This window comes from Phocoena phocoena, chromosome X, assembly GCF_963924675.1.
Source record: "Phocoena phocoena chromosome X, mPhoPho1.1, whole genome shotgun sequence".
In the NCBI taxonomy this organism is placed as follows: domain Eukaryota; kingdom Metazoa; phylum Chordata; class Mammalia; order Artiodactyla; family Phocoenidae; genus Phocoena; species Phocoena phocoena.
The window spans coordinates 43638101-43661816 of NC_089240.1; the positions used below are offsets into that span (position 1 = coordinate 43638101).

At 37.3% G+C, this 23716-nt stretch overlaps 1 protein-coding gene across 1 annotated transcript in view; it reads left to right on the plus strand.

Annotated features, from left to right (window-relative positions):
- CCNB3 (cyclin B3) overlaps positions 1–23716 on the plus strand; it is a 61695-nt gene that overhangs the window by 24839 nt on the left and 13140 nt on the right. Inside the window, 4 exon segments of the mRNA XM_065901025.1 lie at positions 5057–6605; positions 6648–8240; positions 9155–9250; positions 10614–10706. Coding sequence (XP_065757097.1) covers positions 5057–6605; positions 6648–8240; positions 9155–9250; positions 10614–10706 — 3331 coding nt within the window.

The window sequence follows — 23716 nt, forward strand, 5'->3', positions numbered from 1 at the left end:
AGCTGTTATAGGGAACTGATCACAGGTTCTGCAAGTAGATAGGAGTATTCTCATCTAGGATCGGGAAAAGGATTTACTCCTAGGAAATCTTCTATTAGAAGAAGAGTTAGAAAGTGGAGTGAGACCTTTTTATATCCTCTCCTCATTCCAGTGGGAATTACTTCTTTCTGGAAGAATAGAATAGATCAGCTAGATAGCTATAACCCAGCTAAGCATGGGTTCCAAATGGTAAGGGGAAAAGTTTGGGGAACTCCAAAAAATTAACATGCCAGGTCCACAGGACACTTTGCTAATTACCCAGCAGAAAGAAATCATACCAGAAGATTAGCATTTAGCCCACTCAGTTTCTTGCTGAAATGAAATTCCTGGGATTTGCATGTGTATTTTGACCTTAATTCCCTGTGTTATTTTCTTTTGAATTTCTTTCACCATTCTGACTTTAGCAGGGAAATCCTCACAAAATGCCATAAACATTCTTGTCCTCATTCAGAGTTCAGTGAAATGAACCCTAATAATAGTGCTAGAGCTAATAGCTAACATCTATTGAGAGTTCACTGTAATCACACATTATTCTAAGTGGGGTTTTTTTTGGTAACAGCTTTATTAAGATATAATTCACATACACAATTCACCCTCTTAAAATGTACAATTCAGTGGTTTTTAGTATATTCACAGAGTTATGCAGCCATCACCACAGTGAATTTTAGGATGTTTTCATCAACCCCAAAAGGAACTCTACCTTTAGCTACCACCTCTCAGTCCTCCCCATCTGTAGGCAACCACTAGTCTACTTTCTGTCTCTATAGATTTATCCATACTGGACGTTTCCCAGAAATGGAATTGTACAATGTGTCGTCTTTTGTATCTGGCTTCTTTCACTCAGCATGATGTTTGAGGGTTCATCCATGTTGTAGCAGGTATCAGTACTTCATCCTCTTTTATTGCCAAATAATATTCCATTGTATGAATGTACCATATTTTGTCTATCCATTCATCAGTTGATGAACATTTGAATTGTTTACACCTTTTGGTTATTGTGAATAGTGCTGCTGTGAACACCTGTGTACAAGTTTTTGTTTGAACACCTGTTTTTAATTCTTTTGCATATGTAACTAGAAATTGCTGGGTCATATGGTAATTCTATGTTGAACTCATTGGGGAACTGCCAAACTGTATTCCATAGTGGTTGCACTATCTTACATTCCTACCAGCAGTGGATGAGGGTTTTGAATTTTCCACATCCTTGCCATTTTCTGGGTTTTTTGTTTGTTTGTTTGTTTTTTAAACGGCCATTCTAGTGAGTGTGGGATGGTATCTCATTGTGGTTTAGATTTGCAGTTCTCTGATGACTAATGATTTGGGAATCTTTCATGTGCTTATTGGCCACTTGCATATCTTCTTTGGAGGAATGTCTATTCAGATCCTTTGCTGATTTAAAATATTTGGTTATTGATCATTTCATTATTGAGTTGTAAGAATTCTTTATATAGTTTAGATACAAGTCCCTGATCAGATATATGATTAGCAAGTACTTTTCCTCCATTCTATAGGCCTTTTCATTTTCTTCTTGGTGTTCCTTGAGGCATAAATGTTTTAAATTGTAATGAAATCCAATTTATTCTTTTGTTGCTTATGCTTTTGGTATCATAATCTAACAAACCATTGCCAAATCCAAGGTTATGAACATTTACTTTTAAGATTTTTTTTCTTTTTAGAGTTTTAAATTTTTAGCTCTTAACTTAGATTGTTGATCCATTCTGAGTTAATTTTTATTGTTGGTGTATGTTAGGGGTCTAACTTCATTGTTTTGCATGTATTGATAGATATCCAATTGCCTCGGCACCATTTATTGAAAAGACTGATCTTTCTCCACTTAATTGTCTTGGCACCCTTGTTGAAAATCAGCTGACTGTACATGTGTTTATTTCTGAACTCTCAATTTTATTCCATTGACCTACGTGTCTTTCATTATGCCAGTACTATGGTATCTTGATTATTGTTGTTCTGTAGTGTGTTTTGAAATTGGGAAGTGTGATCCCTCCAACGTTGTTCCTCTTTTTCAAGATTGTTTTGGCTCTTCTGGGTTCCCTGCAATTCCATATAAGTTTTAGAATCAGCTTGTCAATTTCTACTAATAAGCCAGCTGGGATTCTTATAGAAGTTGCCTTGAACCTGTAAATCAATTTGGGGAGTATTACCATCTTAATACTAAGTCTTTCAATCCAGGAACATGGGATGTCTTTTCATTTATTTAGATCTTTAATTTCTTTTAACAGTTTTTTGTACTTTTCAGAGTATAAATTTCTCACCTCTTTTATTAAATTTATTTCTAAGCATTTTATTCTTCTTGATTCTATTGTAAATGGAATTGTTTTCATAATTTCATTTTCATGTTCATTGCAAGGATATAGAAATACATGTGATTTCTGTATATTGATCTTGAATCATAGAACTTTGCTGAACTTGTATATTAGTTCTAATAGTATTTGTGTGTGGGTTCCTTAGGATTTTCTATGTATAAGACTATGTCATCTGCTAATATAAGTAGTTTTACTTCTTCCTTTCCAATCTAGATCCCTTTTATTTTATTTTCTTGCCTAATTGCCCTGGCTAGAACCTTTAGTACTGTGTTGAATAGAAGTGTTCAGAGTTGAACATCCTTACCATCCAAGAGTTGAATGACTGACTTATTCTGGTTTTCCTAGGACTTTCCCAGTTTTAACATTGAAAGTCTTGAATCCCAGGAACCCTCTCAGTCCTAGACAAACAAGGACAGTTGGTCACTCTATTGAGGAAGCCTACTCTGATCACCCCAGGCTTTAGACAACATAGACACTAAATACCTACTTTCTATACCAGTGTTTTATAGAGCTGGATTTGGAGACTCAGGCAGGAGCAAGATCACCAGGGCCTTATGGACCATGGCAAAGAGTTTGTACTTTATTCAGAAAACAGAGGGGTTCAGTTCTAAAGCGTCAGCAGTGCTATATTAGTTATTCACTACTACATGACAAATCCTCCACCCACCAAAAAGAGAGTTGGACATCCTTGTGTTCTCCTTGATCTTAGGGGGAAAGCATCAGTCTTTTACAATTAGCTATGACATTAGCTTTAGGTATTTCATAGATGTTCTTTCATAGTTAAGGGATCTCCTTTCTAGTCCTAGTTTGTTCAGTGCTTTTATCATGAAAAGGTATTGAATTTTGTCAAATGATTTTTCTAGATCTGTTGAGATGGTCATGTAGCTTTCATTTTTATTCCACTATATGGTGTGATAACATGAATTGATTTTCAGGTGTTAAACTAATTTTGCATTCCTGGGATAAATCCTAGTTGGTCACAGTGTATAATCTTTTTATATACTGCTGGATTTGGTTTGCTAGTATTTTGTGGAGGATTTTTGCATCTGTGTTCATAAGATATATCAGACTTGAGTTTTCTTCTGATGTCTTTGTTTTTGGTATCAGAATAATATTGGCCTCATAGAATGACTTGGGAACTATTCTTACCTCTTCCTGAGTTCATGAAATGTTGGTATTAGTTCTTTAAATGTTTGGTAGAATTCATCAGTGAAGCCATCTGGGCTTAGATTTTTCTTTGTGGGTAGTTTTTGGTTATTAATTCAGTGTCTTTACTTGTTATAGCTCTGTTCAGATTTTCTGTTTTTGAGTCTGTTTTGGTAGTTTGTATCTCCCTAAGAATTTGTCCAGTTTGTCTAAATTATCTGATTTATTGGCATGTAATTGTTCTAACAATGATTTGTTTTACGTGTTTTTATGCATATCAATTGCTCAAATCTTTACAATAATTCTATAGAGGAGGTAATATTATGACCTTAATTTTACAGGTGAAAAAAGTGAAGCATAGAGCATTAACTTGCCCAAGGTCACCCAGCCAGTAAATGGAGGAGCCAGGGTTTGGATCCAGGCAGTCTAGATTCAGAATGCATGCTCTATCATAACTAGACTATCTGAAGACTACTTCTAAAAGTTCTCATCAGGAGGGACCTGGAACCTATCTGGTCAGATGGAACCTTTTGAGGCACTTCCTTTTCTTTTTTTAAATAATTCAGTAATTTAAAAAAATTATATTTATAGAGTTGTATAGCCATCACCACCATCTAATTTTAGAACTTTTTCAGCACCCCCCCAAAGAAACTCATACCTATAGTCCCTTCTCTTTCCCAGTCCCTTTCTACCTTCCTCCCTACCCTTTCCCAGCTTCAGGCAACCACCAACCTATTTTCTGTTATGGATATACCTCTATGGATATGTCTCCTCTGGATGTTTCATATAAAAGGAATCATATAATATCTAGTCTTTTGAAGGTACTTACTCTTGTTCAGACTGATCATATTTACCTTTAATTCTCTCCCTTTTCTTATTCTGATTTCTAGTCATCCAGAGATTTGGTCACACCAGGTTAGTCACTCTGATTGGATATGCAGTCCTATTCAAAACAAAGCTTTGCATCTGACACATGTGAACAAATGTTTATTTTGGTCTTTTTTATTATCTCCACTAGGAAAGCATCTTGTGAATAGCCTAGAGTGAAAGGAATATGGTTAGATACCATGAACAATAAGTACCAGCCCAACTTTCTCTTATAAGCCTTTTATAAGCCTCTCTCTTATAATCCTCTCTCATAAGCCTTTAAACAATATTAATTTCAACCTGAATTTTATCAGATGCCTGGTGCTGATAGACAAACACAGATAAATGCAGCTAGTGAGGGAGACATATATAAGCCAATCACTCATACAATGTGGTAAGTATTATAATAAAAGCCTTTGTATATAAATAAAGTTAATAAATCATATATGAGAAAGCATAAATAACATGGATTTCAGGGGAAATTTTTTAGAAAAGTATGGGGACCTAGGTCATAGAAACTATACTGTGTGCTACTTAGTTGATTTACTATGGTACCTATTGATTTTTACCCTCTAGTCTGTCTCTTGGGGTTGAAGCCCTTTCCACTTCCATACATTTAGTAAGTAGAGTGACAAAACGAGATGGTAGGTGAGGATTCTAGGAACTACATTCTTCTTACCCAGACATTGTTTCCTTTACAGGTATAATAAGCTGGAACTCTCACCAGTAGTAGTCTCAACCACCATGGTACCAAATATTATAGATAAACCATTCATTCTGGAGATATCTACCAGCTCCAAGACACCCACTACTGAGGAGGCATCTCTTTTCAAAAAGCCATTCATTTTAAAAGAGGAACCCACTACTGAGGATACAATCCTCATCAAGAGGTCATTAAAGAAGAGCACAAATCAGAGGGAGGTGTCCCTCTTAGAGAAGCCACTATCCTTGCAGGAGGAGACTGACAGTGATGTTGTAGAGCCAGTGACTTTTGGGGAGAAGCATAAAACTGAGAAGGCAGCCATCAACAAGAGTACATTATCTTTAAAGAATATGTGCACACATCAGGGGAAGCAGTCCTGCACGAGGGAGGAGTTGGCATTGCAGGACATCAGTGTTGAAGAGGATTCCTTCTTTATGGAGCCCATGAACTTTAGGAAGAAGCCTAAAACTGAGGAGGCAACCCCCACCAAGAAGCTGTTATCTTTAAAGAAAAAGTGTACCACTCAGGGGAAGATGTCCTGTATGAAGAAGCCACTAGTATTGCAGAAGATCACCTCTGAAGAGAAGTCACTCGCTAAGGAGCTGTTGTCTTTTAAGAGAAAGCCTACCACTGAGAAGGAGTGCCTTTTCCAGGAGCCATCTGCATTGCCAAAGAAGCACACCACTGAACAAGAGGTGTCCATCTTGAAGAAATCATTGGCCTTTCAGGAGAAGATCGACACTGAAGAGGATTCCGTCTTTAAGGAAACATTGGCTTTTAAGAAACAACCTACCACAGTGGAGACAACCTTCACCACAAGGCCATTATCTTTAAAGAAGAAGTGCACTACTCAGGGGAAGATAGCCCACTTGAAGAAGCCATTAGTATTGCAGAAGACCATCTCTGGAGAGAAGGCACTCATTAAGGAGTCATTGTCCTTTAAAAAGAAGCCTACCACTAAGGAGGAGTCCCTCTTCCAGGAGCTATCTGTGTTGCAAGAGAAGCACACCACTGACGGAGAGGTTACCCTTCTGAAGAAGCCAGAGGCATTGCAGGAGAAAAAGGATGGCGAAGATGAATTTCTTATGGAGCCAATTTCCTCGAGGAAGAAGCATACTACTAAGGAGGCAACCCTTTCCAAGAAGCCATTACCTTTAAAGAAGAAGCATACTACTCGGGGGAAGAGGTACCGCTTGAAGAAGCCACTAGTATTACAGAAGACCACCTCTGAAGAGAAGTCACTCATTAAGGAGCCGTTATCCCTTAAGAAGAAGCCTACCACTAAGGAGTCCCTTTTCCAAGAGCCATCAGCATTGCAGGAGAGGCACACCACTCAGGAGGAGTTGTCCATCTTGGAGAAGCCATTGGTATTGCAGAAGACTCCAACTGCAGAGGAGTCCCTTTTAAGGGAGGCTTTGGCTTTTAACAAGAAGCGTACCATTGAGGAGGCAACCTCCTCTAATAAGCTGTTGTCTTTAAAGAAGAAGTGTACCAGTCAGGGTAAGATGTCCTGTTTGACCAAGCCACTAGTATTGCAGACCATTTCTGAAGAGAAGTCACTCATTAAGGAGCCATTATCCTTTAAAAAAAAGCCTACCACTGAGGAGGAGTCCCTCTTGAAGAAACCATCTGCACTGCAAGAGAAGCACACCGTTCAGGGGGATGTGGTCCTCTTAAAGAAGCTATGGGCATTACAGGAGAATATAGACAGTAAAGATGAATTTCTTATGGAGCCAGTGTCATTTAGGAAGAAACATACCACAGATGTGGCAGTCTCTACCAAGGAGTCATTATCTTTAAAGAAGAAAAAGTGTACCACTCAAATGATGATGCCTATCTTCCAAGAACAGTTGGACTTGCAGAATATGATTGGTGAAGGTGAGGACTCCTCCTTTATGGAGCCAATGTCATTTAGGAAGAAGTCTTCAACTGATGAGACAATTCTAACCAAGACACCGGTATCTTTAAAAAAGAGGCAAATCACTCGGGGGAAGACGTTCCTCTTAAAGAAGCCACTGGTCATAGAGAAGACTACCTCTGAAGAGGAGTCACTCTTTAAGGAGCTGTTGCCCTTTAAAAAAAAGTCTACAACTGAAGAGTTCCTCTTCCAGGATCCATCTGTACTGAAAGAGAGGCACACCACTCTGCAAGAGGTGTTCCTCTCAGAGAAGCCATTGGCCTTGCAGGAGAATATCACCACTGAAGAAGAATCATATATTAAGGAGCCATTGACCTTGGAGGAGAGGTCTACCACTGAGGAGGAATTTCCCTTTCAGGAGCCATTTTCATTGCATGTTAAACCTACCAACAAAGATGAGTCCCTCTTCAGGAAGTCTTTTGCCTTGCAGAAGACTGATAACAAAGAGGACTCCTTGAAGGCACTGTTGGCTTTGCAGGACAAAAGCACCACTGAAGAGGAATTCCTTTTCAAGAAACCATTGGTTCTGAAGGAAGAGCTCTCCACTGAGGTGGCAGTGAGCATAGAGGGGCAATTATCTTTAAAGAAGAAGCCCACTGCTCAGGGGGAGGTGTTCCTCTTGAAAAAGCAGTTAGCCTTGCAAGAAAACATCACCATTGAAGAGGAGTCCCTTATTAAGCAGCCACAGGCCTTGCAGGAGAAGCCCAGCATTGAAAAGGAGACCATCCTGAGGGAGTCCTTGACCTTGCAGGAGAATCTCACAATTGAGGAGGAGGCTATCCTGAAGGAGGCTCTGGCCTTGCAGGAGAATCCCAGCATTGAGAAGGAAATCATCTTGAGGGAGTCCTTGGCCTTGCAGGAGAAGCCCATGAGTGAGAAAGAGACCCTCTTCGAGGAGCCCTTGGCCTTGCAGGAGAATCCCACAATTGAGGAGGAGGCTATCCTGAAGGAGCCCTTGGCCTTGCAGGAGAAGCCCAGCAGTGAGAAAGACTTGTCTTCCAAGGAGCCATTGGCCTTGCAAAAGAATCTCACTCACAAAGAAGACACCTTTATCATAGATTTCATCATCCTCCAAGTTGAAACCAGCCCACTTGTGTCTACCACTGCCCCTGACTCTAGAACAGGCTTGTCCAGCACTGTCACCATGTCCAGTGTGGGCAAGTTCAGTACCACAAGCCAGTCCAGTACTTGTGAATCCAGTTCCAATGAACCTTTCTCATCTCAGGACAAGAGATCAGAGAAGGAGGTATTCTGCTTTCTTTCTTCTTAAATTAGATGAAGTGTTCTTTGTTGTCCTGGAGGTGGCTGCTAGCAAAGAGATTTTTTTTGCCTTCCTAAGCAATTGGTATTAAATCAAGTTGGCCTTGTAGAATCTCTTGACTTTGTGATTGGCGTAGTGATGTACCTGAGCAATTAGAAAGTGTTTATTCCAGGAATACCCCCAAGGGTCTGGAATACTGTGTGTGTGTGTGTGTGTGTGTGTGTGTGTGTGTGTGTGTATGTATGTATATATATTATATATATATATATATATATATATATAATATATACGCTTTTCAGTAGTGGTTAGACAATTTCTTTCAGGAAATTGCCTTTCTTAGTAATTGCAATCTGCATTACACTGGACCTTAGCTAAAGATGGGTTAAGTTCACAGAGGCATCTTCCAAGGAAGATGGTTTTTAAGTTGTTAATTGGAAGGACTAAGGGATGAAATTTGGCAAGCAGAAGAAGAAAGACCCCTCTTGTAGGCAGAACAACCTGGTTAAATGTGTAGAAGGGAGGAAAAGGCTAACAAGAAGATGAACTGGGCCAGATCAAAGCACTGAGACATAACAAGGGACCTAGGAAGACAGGTGACATAATTTGAAAGAGTAAGACAAGAATGTCTTTCTTGGAGAATCTTGAGCTTACCTGTAAAAATAGTGTCTGTTTCTTAGGGCAGAGCATGTGTGTACAGGAGGACTAAGCATTTCTTGGTTACTCAACAGTATGAGGATTACAGGGCCAAGGGGTGCTCTGTTATGGCCCAGGACATATAAGGCTTGAGGAACCTTAGGAGAAGATGACAGTGGGAAGAAAGGAGTCATTTTTTATGTATGTGTGCTAAGCTTTCCTTGGAATCTTTCTCTTAATATGTCTTTCTGGTGATTTCCAAGCAGATGACCCCACTGGAGGATATTGACAAGGACCACAGTGATCCATTTTTCAACTCAATATATGCTAAGGATATCTTCAGTTACATGAAGGAGAGAGAGGTGTGTAGGTGGTGAGGGTGAGGGGCAATGATTTCCAGTTCTCATTTTCTCATCACACATCCTTCAAATGCAAGTTTAAAGGGGAGGTAATAATGATGATGAAAACAATATTAGCAGCAACTGACATCTACTGGTAGCATACTATGAGTTAAACATTGTGCTAAGGGATTTATAAACATTATCTTGTTTAATTTTCCCAATAACTTCATGATGGTAGGTATTATTATCTCCTTTTTATAGTTGGAGGAAACTGCTCAGTCAACACAAATAGTATGTGGTAGATCTGGGATATGAACTAAAGTCTAATTACCTTGGAGACCATAAGTCTACACCTCTAATTGCTGAGGAGCTAATCTCAGACACAAAAATTGTCAAGCGGGCTCTTTCTGAGTGACTGCTCTTAGGGATCTTTTCCTTTCTCTGTGCAAGTTTCTGGCATCATATGTAAAACCAGACCTTTTATTCCAGCTCTCCAACCTGGTGAAATTTTCTTTCTCCTTTGAAATCTGCCAGTCTCTTTTACCACTAATATTCATCAATTCCAAATTTTCTTCTGTCTCAGTAGAACAGATGGGACCAAGGTTATCTACTAACTAGAATTTTAGCAAGCCATGCATAAGAGGAAGGATGAATATCTCATCTTCTCTCTAGAGACACAGCAATAGATTAACTGACTCCAGTGCCTGTACTTTTTCTAGTATACCTTGGAGGAAGCAAGAGATTACTATACTAAAAGTGCAGGCCTTAGCTCAGCAGTATTGGTTTCATTGGGGATCTTATGGGAGATTGGGATTGACATATATATTGACATATATACACTAACTAAAATCAATAACTAATAAGAACGTGCTATATAAAAAAATAAATAAAATTAAATTAAAAAAAAAGATATGCAGAAACCTAGCCTCACCCCAGACCTTCTAAATTAGAATGTGAATTTTAAAGATCCCCAAGTATCTTTCACATATGCATGTTAAAGTTTGAGAAGGACTCCTCTACACAGCCTGGTATTGTGCTTTAGACTGAATTGCAAAGAAGGGGCAGAATCTCTTTGGTATTCATCTATAGTCATAGGTGTATTCCTGCCCATATTCCATATTCTCCTGGACTCCTCGATATCCACCCTGACACTTAAATATCATGTGTGTCCATTTCCTAAGGATAACTGAAACTTGTCTGGAAAAGGATACTTTTATCTGCCTCTATCTGATACCAGCTGAAAATAATGATTGAGAACCCTGAGGAAATTACTTAGGTTACAATTTTTTTCTGAGATATTAGTTGCAAATATTTTTTCCCAAGTTACAATTTTTGAACTACAGGAAGGGTTTATTTGTTAACACTTCTTTCTTCTTGCTGCCAGGAAAAGTTCATACTTAAAAAATACATGACCAGGCAGAATGATATCAACAGTGACATGAGGGCCATTCTCGTGGACTGGTTGGTGGAGGTGCAGGTAAGCCTGACAACTGCTGCCTTAAGGGGCTGATATTCTCTTTATCAATTATTCATTCAGCATTGCCAGGTCCCAAACGTAGTAAAAATTTACTGGGTCTACAGAGCTGAATAAGCCATGATTCCTGCCCTCAGGGAGCTTATGACCTAGGGGACAAGATAAAACAAGCAGGCAGATAAGAACAATACAAAGTAGAATATACTAAGTACTATAAGAATGTTATTAATAAGACACTCGGAGAACCCAGTGGAAGGAGAGATATTTCTAGAAAAGGCAATGATGGTATGTCAGTTTAATCATTCTCAAAATCCTGTAAAAGTATATTTTGTGATTTGGATAGGGGTTAGTGACAAAGTCTCTCAAGCTTTGGATGGGATGGGTAATAGGAAGAACATTGTAGCCCCAAACAGGGCAGATGGCTGTTTGTTGAGGGTTGGATGTTGAGGGAATATTGTTATGAATACTTAATTATCACTTTATACTAACAAAGGTAGCCCAGAATAGTACCTGGACGTAGTAGGTGTCAATAAATATTTGTTGAATGAATGGAATTGAAAGGATTGCTGTGGAGTTTGCAAGGAAATGTAAAGCATAGTATATGCCCAGCAGAGGCTTACTATATAATTGGGAAGAAAATGTAATATAGTTTAATATCCTTTAAGTACCAGAGTAATGGTTCAGGCTCACTTTGGAGTGACAGACCAGGGAAATGTGGTAGACATGGTATATTTGAACATCAGCAAAGCATGAAAATGTCATCTTATGGAAATGATGCAAAATAGTAAATTAGATAAGAGTAGAATTTGAGTAAATCTTAAATAAGTAAAATTGATCACAAAGATTGCTGATCATTACCAAGCAAGAAAGAGATTTCTAGTAGACTGCCAGTGGACTTTGTTCTGATCAATATTTTTATAAGTGATGTAGATGAGAACAGAGAAGATCATCTCATCAAATTCACAGATGGCATGAAACTGGGAGTAAGGGTAGGAAATAAATGGATAACAGATAAAACATCTCTAGCAGCTGGAATGATGAACTGAATCTTTTAATAAAAAAGCTTTTGTTGTTATTTTTATTGCACAAAATTCACAATTATTATAGCAAAGTAAGAAATTATAATTACTTATGATCCCACAACCTACAAACAGTGTTAACATTTGTGCGTGTTTATTATCCCCCGCTTTTTTTTAAACATCTTTATTGGAGTATAATTGCTTTACATTGTTGTGTTAGTTGCTGCTGTATAACAGAGTGAATCAGCTATATGTATACATATATCCCCATATCCCCTCCCTCTTGCGTCTCCCTCCCACCCTCCCTATCCCACCCCTCTAGGTGGTCACAAAGCATCGAGCTAATCTCACTGTGCGATGCAGCTGCTTCCCACTAGTTATCTGTTTTACATTTGGTAGTGTATATATGTCAGTGCCACTCTCTCACTTCGTCTCGGCTTACCCTTCCCCCTCCCCGTGTCCTCAAGTCCATTCTCTACGTCTGCATCTTTTTTTTTGTTTGTTTTTGCGGTACATAGGCCTCTCACCGTTGTGGCCCTTCCCTTTGCGGAGCACAGGCTCCGGACACGCAGGCTCAGCGGCCATGGCTCACGGGCCCAGCCGCTCCGCGGCACGTGGGATCTTCCCGGACCGGGGCACGAACCCGCGTCCCCTACATCGGCAAGCGGACTCAACCACTGCACCACCAGGGAAGCCCTATGTCTGCATCTTTATTCCTGTCCTGGCCCTAGGATCTTCAGAACCATTTTTTTTTAAAGATTCCATATATATGTGTTAGCATACGGTATTTGTTTTTCTCTTTTTGACCTTTGTAACATTTTGGGATTGACTTTTATCACTCACCATAATTCCCTTGAGGTCTGTTCAAGTTGTGTGTATCAATAGTTCATTCCTTTTTATTGCTGAGTAGTATTCCATGGTATGGATGTACCAAGGTTAGTTTAACCCTTCACCCATTGAAGGCCATTTGGGTTGTTTCCAGTTTCTGAGACTGTGAAAAGAACATCTATAAACATTAATTTACAGAGTTTTATGTGAATATAAGTTTTCATTCCTAACAACAATACCCAGGAGTGGGATTGCTGTGTCATATGATAAATGTATGTTTAACTTAATGAGAAAATGCTACAGAGTGACTGTATCATCTTGCACTCTCACCTGCAGTGTATGAGAGTTCTAGCTGCTCTGAATTCCTGGTCAGCACTGGGTATTTTTTTTTTAAACTTTAGCCATATAGATGTGTAGAGGAATCTCACCATAGTTCTAATTTGCATTTACTAATGATGTTGAACATCATACTTGTCATCTGTATATCCTCTTTGATGAAGTGTCTGTGTCTTTTGCCCAGTTTTAAATTGGGTAGTTTATTTTCTTTGTGTCAAGTTATGAGAGTTCTTTACATGTTCTGGATGCAAATCCTTTGTTGGATGTGTGATTTACAAACATAGCCTACCAATCTGTAGTCTTTTGATTCTTTTATCTGTGTCTTTCACAGAGCAAAAATTTCTAATTTTGATAGTCCAGTTTTTCAATGTTTTCTGTATGGATTGCAATTTTTGTGTCATGTCTAAGAACTCTGCTTAAACCTAGGTCATGAATATTTTCTCCCATATTTTATCTAAAAGTTTTATAGCTTTAACATTAAATCTGTAATTCATTTTGAGTTAATTTTTGTATAAGGTATGCAGGTTTTGAAGTCAAGTTTCATTGTTTTGCATATGGATGTCTAATTGTTCTAATACCATTTGTGGAAAAATGTATTTTCTCCACTAAATTGCTTTTGCACCTTTGCCAAAAATCTGTTTGCCTTATTTGTGTGGGTCTATTTCTATACTTTTTAAAAATATTCTGTTTCATTGATCTGTGTCTGTCCCTTTGCCAGTATTGCAGCCTTTATTTCTATAGTTTTATAGTCTTAAAATGAGGTAACATGATTCTTCCAACTCTATTCTGTCTTTTTTTCAAAATTGTTTTAGCTATTCTAGTGTCTTAGCCTTTCTAGACAAATTTTAGAATCAGTTTGTCTATATCTACTAAAAAATCCCGCTGAGGGTTTGATTGGAATTGAATTACATCTTGTGCAGAAAAGAGTTAACATAACAGGCATGATGCTGCTAGCCTTAGAAAGGCCTGTTTGCAAGGTTGCCCTTTGGCTGGCATCTGGGAACTTGATTGGTAAGCAGTTCCCTACACTGCTGTAAAATTCTCCCCTAATGATAACTGTGCCTAAACTCTTTGTGCAAACACTATGGTTTATTCTGAACACCTGCTTTCCTTTTGCGAGTCTGGAACTTTGGTCCATGTTAGGCAGAGTGTTTATGTGACCAGCTCCCAGTAAAATGTTAGGCACTGAGTCATTAATGAGCTTCCCTGTTACACAACACTTTACACGTATTGTTCCAGCTTATTGCTGGAGGAATTAACTGCATCCTGAGAGACTCTGCGGGAATAGGACTCTTGGAAGCTTGCTTCTGGTTTTCACCAATTTTTGCCCATGCTCCTTTTCTCTTTGCTTTGTATCTTTTGCTATAATAAATCATAGCCATGAATGTGACTATGTGCTGAGTCCTGTGAGTCATCCTAGGAATCATTGTACCTGGGGGTGGTCTTGGGGACCCCCAATACACATTTATAGGTGAATTTGAATAGAATCAACATTTTTTTCTATGTTGAATCTTCCAACCCATGAACCATGAATGTAGTATGTCTCTCATGTATTTAGATTTTCTTTGATTTTTTTTAAAAAAAACATACAGATCCTGTACATGTTTTGTTAGATTTATACCCAAATATTTTCTTTTTTGTAAGTATTGTAAATGGTATTTAAAAATTTTTTTGGTTTCCATTTGTACAGTGCCAATATGAAATATTGATATTTGTGTGTTGACCTTGTTTTCTATGATCTTGCTAAAACTCACTTATTAAATCTTAGGAGTTCTTTTTTTGGTAGATTTCTTGAAGTTATCTACATAGACAATTATGTCATTTGCAAATGGAGACAGTTTGATCCCTTTCCAGTCTGTATACATTTAACTTCATTTTTGTGTTTTATTGCACTGTGCAGGACTTCATTATGATGTTGATAGAATCAGTAAGTGTGGACAACCTTGTCTTGTCCCTGAGCTTCGGAATAAAGCAGTTAATCTTTCACCATTAGTATGATCTTAACTGTAGAGTTTTTGCTGCTACCTTTGATCAGGTTGAGAAATTTACTTTCCATTCTTAGTTTGGTGATATATATTTATCATGACAATGTTAAATTTGTCAAACGCTTTTTTCCTGCATCTATTGATTTTGTTTTTGACTTTAGCCTATTGATGTGGTGGATTATATTGATTTTTAAATATTGAAGCAGGCTCATATTCCTGGGATAAACTCCACTTGGTTCTGGAGTATTATTCTTATGTATTGCAAATCTTATATTCTAATATTTTGTTGAGGATTTTTGCATCTATGTTTATGATCGATGTTGGTCTGTAGTGTTCTTTTTAAAAATATTTGTGTACTGTATTTTTCTGGTTCTTTAGTTCTTTCTGGATGAACTAAAGAGCAAACAATGAAGAACAACAAAATAAATGAAATTAAAAATTCTCTAGAAGGAATCAATAGCAGAATAACTGAGGCAGAAGAACGGATAAGTGACCTGGAAGATAAAATAGAGGAAATAACTACAGCAGAGCAGAATAAAGAAAAAAGAATGAAAAGAATTGAGGACAGTCTCAGAGACCTCTGGGACAATATTAAACATACCAACATTTGAATTATAGGAGTCCCAGAAGAAGAAGAGAAAAAAGAAAGGGACTGAGAAAATATTTGAAGAGATTATAGTTGAAAACTTCCCTAACATGGGAAAAGAAATAGTCAGTCACATCTAGGAAGCGCAGAGAGTCCCATACAGGATAAATCCAAGCAGAGACATGCCAAGACACATATTAATAAAACTATCAAAAATTAAATACAAAATAAAAATATTAAAAGCAGCAAGGGAAAAGCAAAAAATAATATACAAGGGAATCCCCATAAGGTTAACAGCTGATCTTTCAGCAGAAACTCTGCGAGCCAGAAGGGAGCGGCAGGACATATTTAAAGTGATGAAAGGGAAAAACCTACAAACAAGATTACCCAGCAAGGATTTCATTCAGATTCGACAGAGAAATTAAAAACTTTACAGACAAGAAAAAGCTAAGAGAATTCAGCACCACCAAACCAGCTTTACAACAAACATTAAAGGAAGTTCTCTAGGCAGGAAACACAAGAGAAGGAAAAGACCTACAATAACAAACCTGAAACAATTAAGAAAATGGTAATAGGAACATACATATTGATAACTACCTTAAAGGTAAATGGATTAAATGCTCCAACCAAAAGACATAGACTGGCTGAATGCATACAAAATCAAGACCCATTTATATATGCTGTCTACAAGAGACCCACTTCAGACCTAGGGATAGATACAGACTGAAAGAGAGGGGATGGAAAAAGATATTCCATGCAAATGGCAATCAAAAGAAAGCTGGAGTAGCAATTCTCATATCAGACAAAATAGACTTTAAAACAAAGACTATTACTAGAGACAAAGAAGGACACTACATAATGATCAAAGGATCAATCCAAGAAGAAGATATAACAATTGTAAATATTTATGCACCCAGCATAGGAACACCTCAGTAAGTAAGGCAAATGCTAACAGCCATAAAAGGGGAAATCGACAGTAACACAATGATAGTAGGGGACTTTAACACCCCAGTTTCACCAATGGACAGATCATCCAAAATGAAAATAAATAAGGAAACACAAGCTTTAAATGATACATTAAAGAAGATGGACTTAATTGATATTTATAGGACATTCCATCCAAAAACAACAGAATACTCTTCTCAGGTGTTCGTGGAACATTCTCCAGGACAGATCCAAACTATACAATGGTGGAAAGACAGCCTCTTCAACAAATGGTGCAGGGAAAACTGGACAGCTACATGTAAAAGAATGAAATTAGAACACTCCCTAACACCGTATACAAAAATAAACTCAAAAGGTATTAAAGACCTAAATGTAAGGCCAGACACTGTAAAAATCTTAATGAAAACATAGGCAGAACACTCTATGACATAAATCACAGCAAGATCCTTTTTGACCCACCCCCTAGAGAAATGGAAATAAAAACAAACAAATGGGACCTAATGAAACTTAAAAGCTTTTGAACAGCAAAAGAAATCATAAAGAAGATGAAAAGATGACCCTCAGAATGGGAGAAAATATTTGCAAAGGAAGCAACTGACAAAGGATTAATCTCCAAAATTTACAAGCAGCTCATGCAGCTCAATATCAAAACAACAAACAACCCAATCCAAAAATGTGAAGAAGACCTAAATAGACATTTCTCCAAAGGAGATTTACAGATTGCGACCAAACACATGAAAGGATGCTCAACATCACTAATCATTAGACAAGTACAAATCAAAAGTACAATGAGGTATTTCCTCACACCAGTAAGAATGGCCATCATCAAAAAATCTAGAAACAATAAGTGCTGGAGAGGGTGTGGAGAAAAGGGAACCCTCTTGCACTGTTGGTGGGAATGTAAACTGATACAGCCACTATGGAGAACAGTATGCAGGTTCCTTAGAAACCTAAAAATAGAACTCCATATGACCCAGCAATCCCACTATTGGGCATATACCCCGAGAAAACCATAATTCAAAAAGTCATATACCACTATGTTCACTGCACCTCTATTTACAGTAGCCAGGATATGGAAGCAACCTAAGTGTCCATTGACAGATGAATGGATAAAGAAGTTGTGGCACTTATATACAGTGGAATATTAACTCGGCCATAAAAAATGAAATTGAGTTGTTTGTAGTGAGATTGATGGACCTAGAGTCTGTCTTACAGAGTGAAGTAAGTCATAAAGAGAAAAACAAATACTATATGCTAAAACGTATATATGGAATGTAAGCAAAAAAAAGTAAGGTTCTGAAGAACCTAAGGGCAGGACAGGAATGAAGACCCAGACGTAGAGAATGGACTTGAGGACACGGGGAGTGGGAAGGTTAAGCTGGGATGCAGTGCGAGAATAGCATTGACCTATATACACTACCAAATGTAAAATAGATAGCTAGTGGGAAGCAGCTGCATTCCAGAGGGAGATCAACTTGGTGCTTTGTTACCACCTAGATGGGTGGGATAGGGAGAGTTGGAGGGAGATGTAAGAGGGAGGGAATATGGGGATATATCTATACATATAGCTGATTCACTTTGTTATACAGCAGAAAGTAACAAAACATTGTAAACCAATTATACTCCAATAAAGATGTTAAAAATATAATTTGGGAAGTATTCCCTTCTCTTCTCTTTTCTAGAAGAGATGTGTAGAATTTATGTTATTCATTCTTTAAATGTTTGGTAGAATTCACATGTGAAACCATCTGGGCCTGAAGTTTTTTCTTTTCTCTGAAGAATTTTATCTAAGAATATAATTTCTTTAATAGTTATGAGATTATTCAAGTTATCTATTCATGTCAGATGAAATTTGGAACTTTGTGGTTTTCAAAGAATTGGTCCTTTCATTTAAGTTGTTGTATTTATGTTCATAGCATTTCCTGATTATGCTTTCATTCTTGATATTTGGTAATGTGTGTGTTCTCTCTTTTTGTTTATCAGTCTTGCTAGAGTTTATCATTTTTATTGATATTTGCAAAGAACCAGGTTTTGCTTTTATTTGTTTTCTGTTTTCAGTTTTATTGATATCTACGCTAATTTTTATTGTTTCCTTTTTCTTGTTTTGGGTTTAAGTTGCTCTTCTTTTCGTAGTTTGAGGTGGAAGATTAGATTATTGACTTCAGACTTTTCTTATTTCCTTTTCATTTAATTTACTTTTTTATTTTTTAATTTAAAAATTTTTCACACACACACGCACAGTATTTTATTTTTTACAAGAGATAAATAAACTGCCACCAAGCATTGTAAATGGATGACCACAACAAAAGCAACAATGATTGCAATTACCAAACATGAAACACACTCATACTATGTCATAATATTGACATTCAGTCCAGTAATCCTCTGCTGTAACAGCTCCTTTACTTTGCAGTGAAAATTGATTTGTATATTTTTTGCCTCTGAGTCCTTGTGGGATTTTTATTTTATTCAAACAGAAAGTCACAAAAATTATAATCATCCTCATCAGTTCACTCAGTCCCATAAAATTAATTTTTTATCTTCATCTTTTGTTAGCACTTTTATGAATTCATCAGTTTTCCATTAGAGTTCTGAAAATGCTGATTCATTCAGTTCAGCAGTATAGTCAGTTACCAGAAACCTGTACTTGTCGGAGTCTTTTCCATGAATTCCTTGAAGATGAAACCCTTTTATAGGAACATTTTTGCAAAAGCATCAGAGTACACCCAGAACTGTCTGTAAATGACAAAAGACTTAAAAATGACCATGGTTAAAGATTTGATAAAAGTTCATAATAATGCAATTGACAAGGAAATTTAGTTATTTCTGAGATATACATTTTAAAGTAATAACTAGAATTATGACTTATAACATTATAACAGAACATATAAGATTTTTAGAAATTTCAGGTAATGTCTGAAACATTTATATTAACATATTTCCATACAAATAACCCAAAGAAATTTTAGTATTAGTTGTTTTTTTAGTTTAATTTTTTTATACTGCAAGTTCTTATTAGACATCAATTTTATACACATCATTGTATACATGTCAATCCCAATCGCCCAATTCAGCACTCCACCATCCCCACCCCACTGTGGTTTCCCCCCCTTGGTGTCCATACGTTTGTTCTCTACATCTGTGTCTCAACTTCTGCCCTGCAAACTGCTTCATCTGTACCACTTTTCTAGGTTCCACATACATGTGTTAATATAAGATATTTGTTTTTCTCTTTCTGACTTACTTCACTCTGTATGACAGTCTCTAGATCCATCCACGTCTCAACAAATGACTCAACTTCGTTCCTTTTTATGGCTGAGTAATATTCCATTGTATATATGTACCACAACTTTTTTATCCATTCATCTGTTGATGGGCATTTATGTTGCTTCCATGACCTGGCTATTGTAAATAGTGCTGCAGTGAACATTGGGGTGCATGTGTCTTTTTGAATTATGGTTTTCTCTGGGTATATACCCAGTAGCAGGATTGCTGGATCATATGGTAATTCTATTTGTAGTTTTTTAAGGAACCTCCATACTGTTCTCCATAGTGGCTGTATCAATTTACATTCCCACCAACAGTGCAAGAGGGTTCCCTTTTCTCTACACCCTCTCCAGAATTTGTTGTTTGTAGATTTCCTGATGATGCACATTCTATCTGGTGTGAGGTGATACCTCATTGTAGTTTTGATTTGCGTTTCTCTAATAATTAGTGATGTTGAGCAGCTTTTCATGTGCTTCTTGGCCATCTGTATGTCTTCTTTGAAGAAATGTCTATTTAGGTCTTCTGCCCATTTTTGGATTGGGTTGTTTGTTTCTTTAATGTTGAGGTGCATGAGCTGTTTGTATATTTTGGAGATTAATCCTTTGTCCGTTGATTCATTTGTAAGTATTTTCTCCCATTCTGAGGTTTGTCTTTTTGTCTTCTTTATGGTTCCCTTTGTTGCGCAAAAGCTTTGAAGTTTCATTAGGTCCCATTTGTTTATTTTTGTTTTTATTTCCATTACTCTAGTAGGTGGATCAAAAAAGACCTTGCTGTGATTTATGTCATAGAGGGTTTTTCCTGTGTTTTCCTCTAAGAGTTTTATAGTGTCTGGTGTCACATTTAGGTCTCGAATCCATTTTGAGTTTATTTTTGTGCATGGTGTGAGGGAGTGTTCTAATTTCATTCTTTTACATGTAGCTGTCCAGTTTTCCCAGCACCACTTATTGAAGAGACTGTCTTTTCTCTGATGTATATCTTTGCCTCCTTTGTCATCGATTAATTGACCATAATTGGTTATGGTTAATCAATTGGTTAATCAATTGGTTATGGTTAATCAATTGGTTAATCAATTGGTTAATCAATTGGTTAATCAATTGGTTAATCTCTGGGCATTCTATCTTATTCCGTTGATCTATGTTTCTGCTTTTGTGCCAGTACTGTATTGTCTTGATTACTGCAGCTTTGTAGTATAGTCTGAAGTAAGGGAGTCTGATTCCTCCAGCTCCGTTTTTTTCCCTCAAGACTGCTTTGGTTATTCGGAGCCTTTTGTGTCTCCATACAAATTTTAAGATGATTTGTTCTAGTTCCGTAAATGTCATTGGTAATTTGATGGGGATTGCATTGAATCTGTAGTTTGCTTTGGGTAGTATAGTCATTTTCACAATATTGATTCTTCCAATCCAAGAACATGATATCTCTCTCCATCTGTTGATATCATCTTTAATTTCTTTCATCAGTGTCTTACAGTTTTCTGCATACAGGTCTTTGGTATCCTTAGGTAGATTTATTCCTAGGTATTTTATTGTTTTTGTTGCAATGGTAAATGGGAGTGTTTCCATAATTTCTGTTTCAGATTTTTCATCATTAGTGTATAGGAATGCAAGAGATTTCTGTGCATTAATTTTGTATCCTGCAGCTTTACCAAATTCATTGATTAGTTCTAGTAGTTTTCTGGTGGCATTTTTAGAATTCTCTATGTATAATATCGTGTCATCTACAAACAGTGACAGTTTTACTTTTTCTATTCCAGTTTCTATTCCTTTTATTTATTTTTCTTCTCTGGTTGCCGTGGCTAGGACTTCCAAAACTGTGTTGAATAATAGTGGTGAGAATGGACATCCGTGTCTCTTTCCTGATCTTAGAGGAAATGCTTTCAGTTTTTCAGCACTGAGAATGATGTTTGCTGTGGGTTTGTCATATGTGGCCTTTATTATGTTGAGGTATGTTCCCTCTATGCCCACTTTCTGGAGAGTTTTTCCATAAATGGGTGTTGAATTTTGTCAAAAGCTTTTTCTGCATCTATTGAGGTGATCATATGGATTTTAGTCTTCACTTGGTTAGTATGGTGTATCACATTGATTGATTTGCATATATTGAAGAATCCTTGCATCCCTGGGATAAATCCCACTTGATCGTGGTGTATGATCCTTTTAATGGGTTGTCGGATTCTGTTTGCTAGTATTTTGTTGAGCATTTTTGCATCTATATTCATGAGTGATATTGGTCTGTAATTTTCTTTTTTTTTCTTTTTTTAACATCTTTATTGGAGTATAATTGCTTTACAACTGTGTGTTAGTTTCTGCTTTATAACAAAGTGAATCAGTTATACATATACATATGTTTCCATATCTCTTCCCTGTTGCGTCTCCCTCCATCCCACCCTCCCTATGCCACCCCTCTAGGTGGTCACAAAGCACCGAGCTGATCTCCCTGTGCTATGTGGCTGCTTCCCACTAGCTATCTATTTTACATTTGCTAGTGTATATATGTCCATGCCACTCTCTCACTTTGTCAGAGCTTACCCTTACCCCTCCCCATATCCTGAAGTCCATTCTCTAATAGTTCTCTGTCTTTATTCCCATCTTGCCCCTGGTTCTTCATGACCGTTTTTTCTTTTTCCCTTAGATTCCATATATATGTGTTAGCATGCACTATTTGTTTTTCTCTTTCTGACTTACTTCACTCTGTATGACAGACTCTAGGTCCAACCACCTCACTACAAATAACTCAGTTTCAATCGTTTTTATGCCTGAGTAATATTCCATTGTATATATGTGCCACATCTTCTTTATCCATTCATCTGTTGATGGACACTTAGGTTGCTTCAGTGTCCTAGGTATTGTAAATAGAGCTGCAATGAACATTTTGGTCCATGACTCTTTTTGAATTATGGTTTTCTCAGGGTATATTCCCAGTAGTGGGATTGCTGGGTCGTATGGTAATTCTATTTTTAGTTTTTTAAGGAACTTCCATACTGTCCTTTATAGTGGCTGTATGGATTTACATTCCCACCAACAGTGCAAGAGGGTTCCCTTTTCTCCACATCCTCTCCAGCATTTACTGTTTCTAGATTTTTTGATGATGGCCATTCTGACCGATATGAGATGCTATGTAATTGTAGTTTTGATTTGCGTGTCTCTAATGATTAATGATGTTGAGCATTCTTTCATGTGTTTGTTGGCAATCTGTAAATCTTCTTTGGATAAATGTCTGTTTAGGTCTTCAACCCATTTTTGGATTGGGTTGTTTGTTTTTTGATATTGAGCTGCATGAGCTGCTTGTAAATTTTGGAGATTAATCCTTTGTCAGTTGTTTCATTGGCAAATATTTTCTCCCATTCTGAGGGTTCTCATTTGGTCTTGTTTATGGTTCCCTTTGCTGTGCAAAAGCCTTTAAGTTTCATTAGGTCCCATTTGTTGATTTTTGTTTTTATTTCCATTACTCTAGGAGGTGGGTCAAAAGGATCTTGCTGTGATTTATGTCATAGAGTGTTCTTCCTATGTTTTCCTCTAAGAGTTTGATAGTGTCTGGCCTTACATTTAGGTCTTTAATACCTTTTGAGTTTATTTTTGTGTATGGTGTTAGGGAGTGTTCTGATTTCATAGTTTTACATGTATCTGTCCAGTTTCCCAGCACCAATTATTGAAGAGGCTGTCTTTTCTCCGCTGTGTATTCTTGCCTCCTTTATCAAAGATAAGGTGACTATGTGTGTGGGTTTATCTCTGGGCTTTCTATCCTGTTCCATTGATCTATATTTCTGTTTTTGTGCCAGTAGCATACTGTCTTGATTACTGTAGCTTTGTAGGATAGTCTGAAGTCGGGGAGCCTGATTCCTCCAGCTCCATTTTTTTTCCTCAAGATTGCTTTGGCTATTCGGGGTCTTTTGTGTTTCCATACAAATTGTGAAATTTTTTGTTCTAGTTCTGTGAAAAATGCCATTGGTAGTTTGATAGGGATTGCACTGAATCTGTAGATTGCTTTGGGTAGTAAAGGCATTTTCACAATGTTGATTCTTCCAATCCAAGAATATGGTATATCTCTCCATCT